Genomic DNA, 14046 nt, shown 5'->3' with positions numbered 1-14046 from the left:
CCTGGTCCAGCTAAAAATCAACTGGCCCAGTAAAAATATGTTTTCTTTCATAAGGACATGGGAGGACATGTATGACAATGTAAAACAATTTAATATCAGTGCATTTTATATTTCATATTTATACCATGAGCAAGCTGGAAGGGGGCTTAAAGCAAATTAAGCCCAAGAAAAGAAGCAATCTTATTGGAAAGAGTAAAATTAGAGGAACCATTAAAAAAAAATCATCAAAATTGATTATAAAATAAGCAAGTTATGGACGTTCAAAAAGTCTTGTTGTACTTTCTATGGTGATCCTCAAATTGGCAAACGTGCTTCAAAATGGCTGATTTTATTGACAACTCTCCATTTGTTTTGTACACAAATTTTCACATCTTCTTCATTATCTTTCAAATTGCATCTTGCCTCCTTCTGAGCACAACATTTGTCATGGGAAAATATAATTCACACCACATATGTCAAGATCAGGAGACAATGTGAAATATGTAAAATAAAGGGAAAAATCTGAAAATTTGTGTACAAAACAAAAGGAGAGTTGTCCACAAAATCAGCAATTTTGAAGCACGTTTGCCAATTTGAGGATCCCCATAGAAAGTATGACTAGAATTTTTAAACGTCCATAACTTGCTTATTTCATAACGGATATCGATGATTTTTTTTTAATGGTTCCTTTCATTTTACTCTTTCCAATAAGATTGCTTCTCTTCTTGGGTTTTGGTTTCCTTTAATTGGGAGGAAAAAAAACACATTCTCGATGATGATTATGATTATAATAGTAGTATTCGTAGTAGTATCACTAGTAGTATAGTAGCAGAAGTAGTATAGTAGTAGCAGTAGTAGCAGGTTTATTATTATCATTTATCATTCTCAGTAACTATAGGAATGATCATTACCAGTATTAATATTATCAGCCATTCTAAAAAAAAATCTTGTCTTCCTTTTTTCAATATTTTCTTTAGTGGATAATAAGCATCTAGTCTATGACCGCAGACCGGTATTTAAAAAAATGTATATTTGGCATTGCCTGAATTTGATCATCCGATCGTGTTTGGTTTGAGTAACTTTTCGAAGTTACTACCCAAATCATATGAAAAATAAGCATTCATAGAGTTGATTGATATTTCCATATCCAGTAATTCATATTAAATATATCACGAATAAATTAAGACACACTGCACTGCATGCATGAGACAACTAGATCTACACATTTCGGGGAATTCCCTAGATGCAAGCTATAGCTAGCGAGCGAGAGATCGGACTCGGAGACAGAGCCAGAGGGTTTTACTCAAAACTCTTTGACTTTGTGGCAGCACTTGCAAATGCAAGAAAGATATATATATGAACCAGACGAGGAATCTAGTCCAGCATCTCTGACCCAACTACGATTTTCTGGTAAGAAGCGGAAATATAATTTTCCATTAATTCTTCTGTTTTTAATTGCTCTTAACATGTCATGACATTGCTGCGACTTGCAGTTGCACATGACTCGTACCGGTACTATTCGTACGCAAGCTTGCGTGCAAAGCAAAGTTAACCCTGCCCGGTGCCGGCGAAATTAGCGGCGGGCGAAGCGGTGCAGCCGAATTACTCTCCGTGAGTAGCCTTTTATTTTTCTGACTAAATAAACCGATAATTACACACACTCGAGATTTTGACGGAATAAAGCCATATTTTGGTATGCATCCAACTTTTCCTTCCTAAATCTCTTGGATTATGTTAGATAATTCTTGAAACCTTCTCCATATTTTTTTTTCAATTTTAGTAATTAGTGGAAGGGACATACCGGTATGGAAGTCTTGCCGAGGAGACCTTCGAGAAGTGTGGTTCCCCCAGCCAAGTCTGCGCAGTCCCCCTAACGTTACTAGTCTGCGCATAAGCGTATCTGCGCGATTCTACTAAAGATACGCAATGAACACAAACTTTACACATGCAATACATTAAAAGATATTCATTAAAAAACCCGACTCAAAACGGTGGAAAATAATGAATTTCGGACATTTCATGTGTCGTCCTCAAAATTCAGCATTTCTTATTAAAATCCCAGAATCGCTTGTAAAGACTAGATCTTAAGTTAATGGGTGTGCAGACATGGGGCACCATTTTTGGGTTCATTCTGAAAATTACTGGCCGAGGTTTTTCCAAGAAAATCATATATTTCTTTAAAATTATTGTGAGATTTTGTTACACTTATAAGAGTATAAGGAACATTATCAACTGAAAGATTTTGTGAAGTAGCCTAAACAGAAATTCATGTTAAATCGGTAGTTGCGCAGACATGGGGCCCACCTTCATACAAATTCTCTCATCTACAAAATGCCATCCCCCCTAATGAATAGAAAGCGTGAGCCGATCTACGCCCATGCCGCCCCCTCCCCTCTGTTAATACCATTCTGCATCCCTTGTGATGTTAAACTTAAAGGACAAGTCCATCCCAACAAAAGTTCATTTGAATAAAAAGAGAAATATACAACTAGAAAAACACTGAAAATTTCATCAAAATCGGATGTAAAATAAGAAAGTTATGACATTTTGAAGTTTCACTCAATTTCACAAAACAGTTATATGCACATCCTGGTCTGTATGCAAATGAGGAGACTGATGACATCATACACTCACTATTTCTTTTGTATTTTATTATATGAAATGTGAAATATTCTAATTTTCTCCTCTTTGTCAAGTGAAACACCGATTAATTCCTCCATGAACTTGTGGAATTAGCATTGTTTAATACTATATGGTTCAGTCAAGTTGGTCCTTATTGTCAAATCGAAAAAAAAAGAAATATTGTATATTTCAAACAATAGAAAACGAAGGAAATAGTGAGGGACATCATCGACCGTCTCATTTGCATGTCACTGAGATGTGCATATCACTGTTTTGTAAAAAATAAGCGAAACTTTAAAATGTCATAACTTTCTTATTTTACATCCGATTTTGATGAAATTTTCAGCATTATGCTAGTTTGATTTTTCTCTATTTATTCAAATCAACATTTTTCTGGGATGGACTTTACCTTTAATGGTGTAAATCTATTTGTAAATAGAAGGGTGCACTGATGCAGATGAAAATTTGCTTAGATTAAGCTATATTTAGTGTGTAATGTATGTTCAATGCAGTGTTCAAGCTAGACCCATTTTAATGGTTGTTGCTATTTCATGGCATTACAAAGTTTTTTTCAGGACGAGTTAGTGGTCTTAAAGCCAAAAGTGAAGGAACATCAATGTAATAACAATCTGAAACTAGCAAAGTTTTAAAAATCAACTAATATTTATGAAATATAAGAATGTTTAATGTAAATTACGCAAATAAAACAAGATTCAAGATATAAATTAACGCAAGTGCAATTCCTCTTTGCAAGAAGTAAGTTTTGAAACACTGGTGGACCATGGACGGAAGCAGTCTTTCGTGATGAGTGGTGGTCAGAAAGCTTTTGTGCCGGTACGGTTGGGCAACTCCGTCCACTGTTGTGTATGTAGCTCGAACACTGGTTCAATGATATTAAGATATAGAGGGGAAACGTATGGCTTGCCTGGATCTACCAGTGTGGATCATCTTTCAATTAAGAAGTCACAATTCCTTGATATGAGAGCCTAGATGGTTTCATGTAATTTCAGTGATCTTTTGTATTTTACTCTTCATCTTCTTCGCTTTCCTTTTTTTTGTCACAGTGCAGACAACATGTCATACAGGTTGTTTGAAGGCATTACTCACGTTGATCATTACGTCAAATTCAGACCCACATATCCTGCCGAGCTGTTTCACAAGATAACATCCTTCTTGAGTGAAAAGGTTAGAATGATGATAATGGAGAAAAATGATTGTGAAGTAGTGCTGGGCGATATTTCCGTATCAAAATTATGTGATGTTGAATACATTCAATATATTGCAGTAACACCAAAACATATGCCAAAATGTTGTTGATTATGGAAAGTTAAGTATTGCTGCTGTACATTTTTAAAACCAACTCAGAAGTTTTTCAGTACCAAAAGGTATGACATAATCCCACATTAATCTACTTTGGCTTATTATTCTTTATCTTGCAGATCTCTAATTGTTTATATTTGGAATGTATTTTCATATGTTGACAGGACATCCCCACATCGGTGAAAAAACAGATTTGCAGATATGATTGTTTTTATCCTGTATAAATACATTGAATAAATAAATCTTGACTTTTTAATTGCCTCTAGGTGCCCCCTCCCCATCAGCTGCTTGTAGACGTTGGTTGTGGATCTGGACAAGGGACCTACGGCTTGAGCTCACAATTTGAACACGTCATTGGGTTTGATGTGAGCCCAGCACAGGTGGAGGCAGCAACAAAGGCAAATACCGCCCCCAATGTTGAATTCAAGTGAGTCCTTTGTTTGAATTTTGAGATGAGAGCCTTGTGAACATTATAAAGACCAATAGAGGAATATGTTTCAGAAAAGAATAATGGGATACTTTAATTGAGTTTTTGTTATGAGTGGTTAGCTTTGTCTTTTTTCAACCATTTAAAAAGTTTTAACTTTTTATCAGATTCAGTGATGACCTGCTATCTTTTCAATTGATACTCTGTGAAAAAAAATCTATGCATGTCATCAGCCAGACACATGGACATAATCTAGCTTCAATAAACAACACATATATCCTATAATTTTTCATTATAAATTTTGATCCATCTTGGTATTTACTTTTCTCTTGTTTCTCTCACCTTTTTTTCCTCTCTCTCTTTAGAGTTTCCCCAGCAGAAGTTCTTCCCCTCGAAGACCAATCAGTGGATCTCATTACATGCTCTCAGGCTGTACATTGGTTTGACTTTCACGCCTTCTGTGAGGAATGTAGGCGGGTCTTAAAGCCAAGCGGATGCCTAGCTATCACCAATTACGGAAACCCGAGGTTGGATCACAAGAATGAGGATGTGAAGAATAAACTGGACGATTATTTTGATGAGGTGGGTCTGATTTGGATGCCATTGGGGGTTTATGCCAATGTTACAGCAGGATGTTAAATAGAGGCCCTGTGTAGAGCAGAGTCGCCGCCTTTGCACGTGAAGAACTTGCTGCTTTATTTGTATAAGAGTAGGCATTTATTAATATTAATGATAATCTGCCATTATTACATATACCGCAACATTACCGTAAAATTGCAGTATACTTAAAAAGTATTTTCAATAATTTACAATAATTATCTAATTTTATTTTCAGCTTTACAATAAAGAGCTTGGTTCGTACTGGAGTCCAAGGAGAAGACTTGTTGAGAATAACCTGTCAGGTTTTGAGATACCTTTTCCAGACTTTGTGAGGTAAATTGTGGGCTGAAAGAGTGAGAGTATTTTTGTTCTTGACATATTTTTTTAAGGATGACTAGTAGAATGAAATTAGAAGATTTCTAGCAACAAAAGAGTGATGATTTCATTTTACATTTTGAAGTTTGCATCCATGAAAAATTAACATACAATTACAAATAAATATATGAAGTGAATTATGTCATCATCAGCCCTCCTTATTTTAGGTCTTTCATGTAATGATATCTTGTTATTATTTTGTTTTGTTTTTTTGCTCCAAGAATAACAAACTATAGATTCTATACATCTCATTTGATATATAGAATCATCATTTAATAATATGGCTGTTAAACAATCAATGGAATACCCTAATACTCCCAGGGTATTTAGATCCTTTTCAATACCAGGTAGGCATTATGCCCCCTCCCCCTCAAGATCTCGGCCAGGGATCGCATGAATGCGTCTTTAATTGGCATGATGATTGAGAATTATGTAATCTATGTGTTTGCATAGGACTAAATTCATATATTCTGTTTTATATTAATCAGTCATGCTAATTTATTCATGAAATCATACTTTTGCTCTAATTGACAAACTAAAGCTCCTATAATGCTAGTTGTGGTGTAAATATTCTTTATAGCAAGTGTACCTGAAAATATTCTGGTATCAATATCATATTCTTATTTTTTATTGTTTTGGTCATAAATAGCATTAAATTGAGTGACTTTTGTCAATAAAAAATATAATAACTTATTAATGAATATTTGTATTGACTTTGTATTGACATTTTGTATTGACTTTTTTACATGAAAGCATGTTTTTAAACAAGTTTAAATAACAATTATGTACTATTTTTACGTGTATGTTGAATTAATGACTTAGCGAAATCAAATTAAAGCATGAAGAAATACAAACATCAGCTATTATCTGTTAAGGAGGAACTGAAACTGCCTTAAATAATAATGAAATATTTTACCTCGCATAACTATCTCTGTAAGAAAGTTTGGGAGGTGTTGTTAACATTGTTGTGCCACTTTTTTTTCTTTATTCTCTTCTTTTTGACACAGAGATGATTCATTGGAGCTGAGATTACAGTGGTCAGTATCTCACCTTATCGGTTATATCCAGAGCTGGTCGGCCTACACAAAATACCTCGAAAATAATCCATCAGGAAAAATTCTAGAAGAGTATCATAAAAAGTAGGTATTTCTCTTTTTTTTTCACTACATATCTATTTATTTATTTATTTATTCATTTATTCATTCATTCATGTATTCATTTAATTATTTATTTATTTATTTGTTTGTTTATTACTGATAAGTAGACTGGAGGACTCATCATCACCATTGATATAAACTCATAACGTCAACAAAGAATAAGAACATGTCTTTCTGTTTTGATGAGCAAAAGAATCAAACAGGTGAAGCAATATTTTTTTAACATGATTGCCAGAAGATAATGTTTAAAATATGTTTGGAATATAAGAATAAGACCATGAACATGGCCATTTGTTTGAAAACTCTTGTTTCAAAATAGGGAATGTGTCAGATTTTGTTTGAATGTTATTAGATGAGTATAACAATTTGCATTTTTTTCATTGTTCTAAGACATGAGCTTTTGCAACAACAAAAAAAAACGTGGCTGAAAGCAGTTGTTTCTTAAAGGGTACTATTCCAGGATTAAGTCTTAATAATTCTGTCTGAAAGTAATTAATGGCACTCCTTTTATTTCATAAAATGCATAATTTTGTGGATATAGGTTCCATGTTAAATAATACAGTCATAGAAGATTGGATTGGGAAGAGTCTAAGAGTCAATTAAATACGTCAAGAAGAATGAAATATATATGTCTAATAAATGCATACGTAATGTGGATCCCCGTTTCCATATGTCCGTCTGTTATACCATGAATCTGTTACTATGGTGCACAACTAGCTAGAATGTAGTTGTTGTTTTTTCAGACAAATAGTCTTAACATATGTCATTTGTAATGAGTTATGTGTTGGTATTGTATTTTCTTTTCTAAATGAAAAAGTTCCTCGAGTAATGGTATATTTCTATGTAATATGAAATTTGGGCATGCATTTAATTGAGTTACACTTTTCTTTCTTTTCTGTCTTTCCTTATCCTCATAATACTTTCTTCATCTATTTCTCCATCCTCCTCTCTCTCCTTGTTTTCCTACTTATATTTTCTCTTCCTCCTCCTCTATCTCCCTCCCTCCTCTTTCCGACCCAACCCTTCCCCCATTTTCCTCAGCCTCTCCTCCTTTTCCTTCCTTTATTTTCTCTTTCTCCTCCTTTGCCTTTCCTCCTTTTCCTTCTTATATTTTCTCTTCTCCCTCCTCATCTATCTCCCCTTACTCCTCTTCCCGATGCAACCCTTCCCCCTCTTCGTCATCCTGATATTCCTCCTTCTTACCCATGCACCTCCTCTTTCTCATTCTCCTTCACCTTCTTTGTTTCCCTCACTCCCCTTCTTCCATCTCTTGCTGCCATATACCTCCTTGTTTTCTAGGGTCATGTCAGCCGTGGCTAGTCCTGGTTCATCATCAGACGATACGATGGTTGAAGTAGTCGCTCGTCTGACCTTGCTCCTAGGTCGTGTTTCATAAACCTCTTAGCCTGTTGACTACTGAATTATATGATTCCCATAGGTTTTGTACATGGATCACTTGGTTCCAGTAGGCAATGGGTTAATTGACTACCGTATTCTATGATTCCCATAGGCTTTGTACAGGGATCACCCAGTATCAGTAGGCAATGGGTTAACCTGTTGACTACTGTATTCTATGATTCCCATAGGCTTTGTACAGGGATCACCAGGTTTCAGTAAGCAATGGGTTAATATGTTGACTACTGAATTATATGATTCCCATAGGCTCTGTACAGGGATCACCCAGTATCGGTAGGCAATGGGTTAACCTATTGCTTATGAACCAGGATTTATCTGTCCTGTAAAACATTTCACTAGTCCACAGTTTTATCAAGATTGCAATGTATTATTTAAAAAAATGCAAAGTGCCAATGAATTTGCTCTGAAATAATTGAATGCATTCATCATATGAAACGGGTTCTAGAAAGTGCAGAGAGCCAATACGTATTCAGGTCACATTGTTAGGTCTTCCCATGAGGCCAATGTTTACATTTTTCTCCATCAAAATTATTTTCTGCTTAGCTTAATCTTATAAATCTTCATTTTGGTTTAAAATCATTCCCAAAATCACGTAGATAGATATTAGTGAGTCAGAGTTTGGGGCTCTGTATCCTTCTATGTGGTTAAAATGAGTGCAGTATTTTCTAGTGTGTATGTATCAGATTGCAATGAATAAAGATCAGACCTAAGAGAAAAATATTTAGATGTAGACAAACATTTGTAACACTCGGCCTTTTGGACCCTCCAGACATCTCATTTCATTTATTCAATACTTTCATTAAAAGCACATAACACTATAGATATATACAGACATAAAGTAGTATAGACATAGGGATAAAGAAAACATATAAAACAAGTTGGTAATACAAATGTACAAATGAAAGTATTAGGAGAGGAAGAAAGGCATAGCCTTATTTTAAAAGCCAATCTCCATATTTTCATACTCTTAATTTCTTAATTTATCAAACTCTGCATCTGTGTAATTTGGATGCAGCATTGAATTTAATGTGTAGCTATTTGCTTCAGGTACCTTGTCAAAAGTCAGTGCCAGGGGCGGACCCAGGATTTTCCAAAAGGGGGCACATTTTCCCCGAGGAAAAATTTGACAAAAAGCAAAAAAAAAAAAAGGGCTTGACCTTCAAAAGGGGGGGCACACTTTTTGTTTTAACAGCATTTTTACATTACAAATTTTAATTGTGCCTCTCAAGGGGGGGGTGGCTGTGCCCCCCCCCCCCAGGATCATCCAGTGGTCTGTGCCACGTCTTTTAGCAGAGGGACGTGGGTTTGAATCCTAGCCATGAAGTGTTTTCCTTCAGCAGGAAATTTATCCACATTGTGCTGCGCTCGACCCAGGTGAGGTGAATGGGTACCCAGCAGGATTAATTCCTTGAATGTACTGAGTGCTGAAAGGCAGCTCTCTAGCTAAAGCTTGGGTAATAGTAATAATATGTGCTTTACAATAGATTATTTCTAGACAGATGGTGCTATATAAATGCATATCATTATGATTATATTACTATTATTTCATCTATTCTCAATAAGATTCATATCTCCTCAAGGCTTATGGATAATAATAATATTTCTGATGCTAAGACATTGTTTAGTGTTAAGTTATTTGTGAGCTTTTTCCCCCAATGTAATATCAGTATGCATTGAAGTCAGAAAAGAATCATATCAATCATAGAACTTCTACCTCATCAGACAGTTATGTTCAAAGAAAATATAGCCATGAATTTTTCAATTTTTGTTGGTTAGCTACTTATGTCATTAGTTATTTTGTACTTAATCATGTGTGATGATAAAGAAATGTCTTCTCTCTGCATTCATTTGAAATTTTGCTTTTAAGGAAGAGTTAAAGACACAAAATGGTAGTACTTGTGCTCATAAGATTTCAAAAACTTTGATTGCTAACTTGAGTTAATTGGTCAATTATAGTGAAGACAAGGAATCAGAGTTTGTCTCAGCAGCAACATTGTCAATGATGCTAAAATAAAATTTTATGTGCTGTATTATGTTTGTATGGGCTTCATATTACGTTATAGCTCTAAAAATTTAGCAATAGTAATTTTAGGATCGGAAATTCTGTATCATATTGGAAAGATTATCATGATATATATTTTTGATTAAATCAATAGAATAAACTGTATGTATGTATGTCTTATTATTTTTGTAATGTTGCCTTATTATATTACACTGGAGACTAGCCTTAATGTATGATTGTCACTTGGTCTAATATCCCCTTTTCTAATGTCTGTTTTGGTCTTATTGCCACTTTACCATTACGCAATTAGTCCACAACAAGAAAATTGATTTCATAAAAAGAGAAAAGTCAATCAGCATAACATTTAAAAATGTTGATATTTTTTGCTCTCTCGCTTTTGAGTTTCTTTTAAAATTTGTATGCGTCTTGCCCCTCCAGGAAAACATATTGATTCTTCTTTTAATTTTTTTTTTCAAAAGTAAATGTGTCCTAGCTAGAGAAGGGCCATTCGATGACGGTTAGGACGCACCATTAGATACCCCGGGGGGGGGGGGGCGCTGGAATTTTGGGTTGATGCATTTTTTTCCTTCTTTGAGTAATGTTTTTTTTTCCTTAGTCAATTGAGACAAGTTTTTTTTTGCCCCTTTCAGATGATTTATTAGTGAACCAAGTTTTTTTTTTTACTAAGATGGTGAGTCCAGTTTGTTTTTTTGCTCATATAGTAAGTCATTTTTTTTTGGGGGGGGGGAACTTCCAGCCCCCCTGGATATCTAATGGTGAGTCCCTTATTCGTTTTTTGAGCAATTGAAACTGTCTAGTGCTTCAACAAAAAATGCAGTCTCATGCAACAAAAAAAGTGTGTATGTGCGGGTTTTTTACATTTTTTATTCATCGCATTTAAGGGCTTTCAATAATGAAGAGACCAAAATAAAGCTCTTATGAAGTTTTTGGATAGCAGGAAAATGGGGAAGTTCCTTTATACTGACATGTAGGCCCTATAATTATGATTCGGGCAAAGTGGAATACTGAAAGGAAGTAAAGTCGCACACTTCGCCAGTGCCCATTTTACGGCATTGTACTACTGCCAATTGTGATTGTTGTATTCCTTATTTGCCGAAGCAGACAATTCATATAAATAAAAATATATATACGATATATATATATATATATTTATACATATACACTGCGTCCCAGAAAAAAGCAAAACCGAGATTCAGTGTCAAGTAATTTATTGTTATTATGATCATGAATTTGCTTCATGAAATGCACATGAACAAAAAGGTATGCTTCTCTTCCTTTATTTGAAGCCCATGTCAACTTTCATAATGCATGCATAACTGAGTTAGAACAATGGAAAGTGGTGTTACCAAATTTTGATTTCATAATTGAAATATCAATCTTTTCTTGAGTATTTGATGCATGGTCAAGAAAAGTTTCCTGAAAATATGCTCGATTACGACCCAAATGAATTTGACTAGCAAAAAAAAAAAAAATAAAGACTATCACCCCAAAAGTATGGTCATCTCGCCCAAAATACATGTTTTATTTCGATTTTGAATGATGTATTTCTTTCCAACATCAAAGACCAAAAATAGTAAGGGGGACATTAGATATCGTGTCCCCCCTACTATTTTTGGTAGGGGGACGCATCCCACTGGGATTTCCGCCCATGCTTACTCGCATGTTTTTTTGTTCTGGGGCCCGTTGCAGAAAGAGTTGCGTTTAAACGCAATCCAAAAAATCAATCGCAAGCCCCAAATGCGCGTTGTTGATTGGTTGAAAATCATGTTGCGCAAGATTTTTTGAGTTGCGATTTATTGCAACTCTTTCTGCAACGAGCCCAGTTCTGTTTGTTTCGATGTGTATAGGCCTGATGATCCGATGACCAACAATCTAAAGCTACTTCTCGCATCTGTCTTCATTTTACATCTATTTATAAATGTGACAAGAAACTAAGAAAGAGGCCATGGGACGTAGGAAGTATGTTTACTCTTCTTATATCTTATCTTAACTTATAATAGCAAAGCTTTCAACCTTTTCACGGGTCTTCAGGGCGTTTGAGACACAAACTACTGAAAAATAGGCAAATAATAATGAATATAATGAAACCATGCAGTAAATCAAAGACAAGGTTAGCATGCAACAAAAACATAACCAAACGAACACAGCATTGTTACATAAATACAAATGTAAATAAAAGTAAACGGTCATTTGAGCTAAAAATCAAAACGAGGTATAACGGAAAGTGTAAAAAATAATAAGGTAACCTGGGCCCCGTCTTACAAATAGTTACGATTGGTCTAATACGTCGTAACTCTATGGAAATCCATCGGTGTCATTTTTTTTCTACAGGATATTTGAACAATGTCCTTCGTAAACAAAGAGAAGCACAGTGAATTTTCAAGAAAACAATGAATGCTTGAATGTACATCATAGTTAGAATATATTTTGAACAAACTTGCATAATAGATGTTGACATTGCTGGCCGTCCATAGTTGTGATTGATCGGATCAATCGCAACTCTTTGTAAGACAGGGCCCTGGATTGTGGCAAGAGGAGCAGAGGATTTGGGTATGTGGATGTAGTGGTGTCGTAAATGAATACAGTGAGGGATTTAGTTTTGGAGGAGGTGCAAGAATTGAAAGTATATTATAGAATGGCAACCATGCATAATTACTGACGCGTTGCCGGCCATGCATCCGGTAAATTTGCCATGCGTCCGGTAATTACTTATGCATGGCAAATTTACCGGATGCATGGCAAGCCATTCGTCGGTAACTACAATATGCATGTTTGTAAAAAAAAATGAATTTTGAGCCGGAAAAAAATTCCACCATTCTATAAAACAAATGATACACAGGTATGTTCGTGCATCGGTAGGACTAGTGAGCATGCGGTAACTATGGAAACTAGTCTAAACCCACTCGGCTGAACCTCGTGGGTTTAACAGTTCCATAGTCACCTTACGCTCACAAAACTGCACTCACATCTGTGCATCATTTGTATGCTAAGTTAAGTGGGGATTTTTCGCATATTGTACATGTTCATCACATGGTAGATGGTACAATGAATTCTTTTTTAAATCAAATTTATATAATTTGAGAAAAACAAAATGATTATAATTCAGATTTATAGATTGCAAACGTAAAAAAAAATGGCCAAGGTAAAAATTTAACAGGTAAAAATGCTTGAGGTAAAAACTGCAGAGGTAAAAATGGCTCAGGCCCGAGGTAATATGGTAAGAGGTAAAAATGCCAGACACAAAACTGACAGCAGTCAAAATTGATGCAGAGGTAAAAATGGCGAAGGTATGAATGGCAGAGGCAAAAAAATATTGCATAATTATGTTTGTTTGTTTGATCATTTATTTCACATTCCCATGAAAAACAGGTCATTACAATATAATATAATGAATTCATTGTACAAATTGATACAAATAAAAATGCATCTAAAGAAATTATTGTCATTACAAAGCCTTTCATCAAAAAGAGATAGTGTAAAACATACAAAATTCAGTAGCTGAAAATGAAAAGAGGGAAACTAAAGTATTAAGGCCAAATGTATGAGGCGCCGAATGTACCAATATTATATAGAACAATTATTTGTTATATAATCATTATTTATTAAATAATAACTATTATTTATATATAATTTACATTTTATTTGTAAATAACTACTATTATATAAAATATCATTTCTAATTATTTATATATAATTCCAAGTAATACTTCATTATTTGTAAATAATAATAGTTCGACATTCCATTATTTATAAATAATGATTATTTGTTTTTCATTATTTATAAATAATGATTATTTGTTTTTCATTATTTATAAATAATGATTATTTGTTTTTCATTATTTACAAATAATGATTATTTGTTTTTCATTATTTATAAATAATGATTATTTGTTTTTCATTATTTATAAATAATGATTATTTGTTTTTCATTATTTACAAATAATGATTATTTGTTTTTCATTATTTATAAATAATGATTATTTGTTTTTCATTATTATAAATAATGATTATTTGTTTTTCATTATTTATAAATAATGATAATTCGTTTTTCATTATTTATAAATAATGATTATTTGTTTTTCATTATTTACAAATAATGATTATTTGTTTTTCATTATTTATAAATA

At 34.0% G+C, this 14046-nt stretch overlaps 1 protein-coding gene across 1 annotated transcript; it reads left to right on the top strand.

Annotated features, from left to right (window-relative positions):
* Window positions 1–1231: 1231 nt before the first annotated feature.
* On the top strand, window positions 1232–10063 carry LOC129269861 (putative methyltransferase DDB_G0268948). The gene is made up of 7 exons (XM_064105356.1): window positions 1232–1389; window positions 3666–3786; window positions 4188–4348; window positions 4714–4930; window positions 5184–5281; window positions 6331–6462; window positions 7780–10063. Exons 2-7 carry the CDS (start codon window positions 3676–3678, stop codon window positions 7874–7876), a joined length of 816 nt encoding a protein of 271 aa, XP_063961426.1. The 5' UTR covers window positions 1232–1389; window positions 3666–3675; the 3' UTR covers window positions 7877–10063.
* The last annotated feature ends 3983 nt before the right edge of the window (window positions 10064–14046 follow it).

The sequence above is a fragment of the Lytechinus pictus genome, chromosome 10, assembly GCF_037042905.1.
Source record: "Lytechinus pictus isolate F3 Inbred chromosome 10, Lp3.0, whole genome shotgun sequence".
Lineage (NCBI taxonomy): Eukaryota > Metazoa > Echinodermata > Echinoidea > Temnopleuroida > Toxopneustidae > Lytechinus > Lytechinus pictus.
Note: the sequence above shows the minus strand (reverse complement) of the source record. Positions and strands in the feature narration are given on the sequence as shown.

Coding starts and splice junctions, on each gene's coding strand:
- LOC129269861 (XM_064105356.1), top strand. CDS start 3,676: ATGTCATACAGGTTGTTTGAAGGCATTACTCACGTTGATCATTACGTC. Junction 3,787..4,187: donor CATCCTTCTTGAGTGAAAAG/GTTAGAATGATG, acceptor AATTGCCTCTAG/GTGCCCCCTCCCCATCAGCT. Junction 4,349..4,713: donor GCCCCCAATGTTGAATTCAA/GTGAGTCCTTTG, acceptor CTCTCTCTTTAG/AGTTTCCCCAGCAGAAGTTC.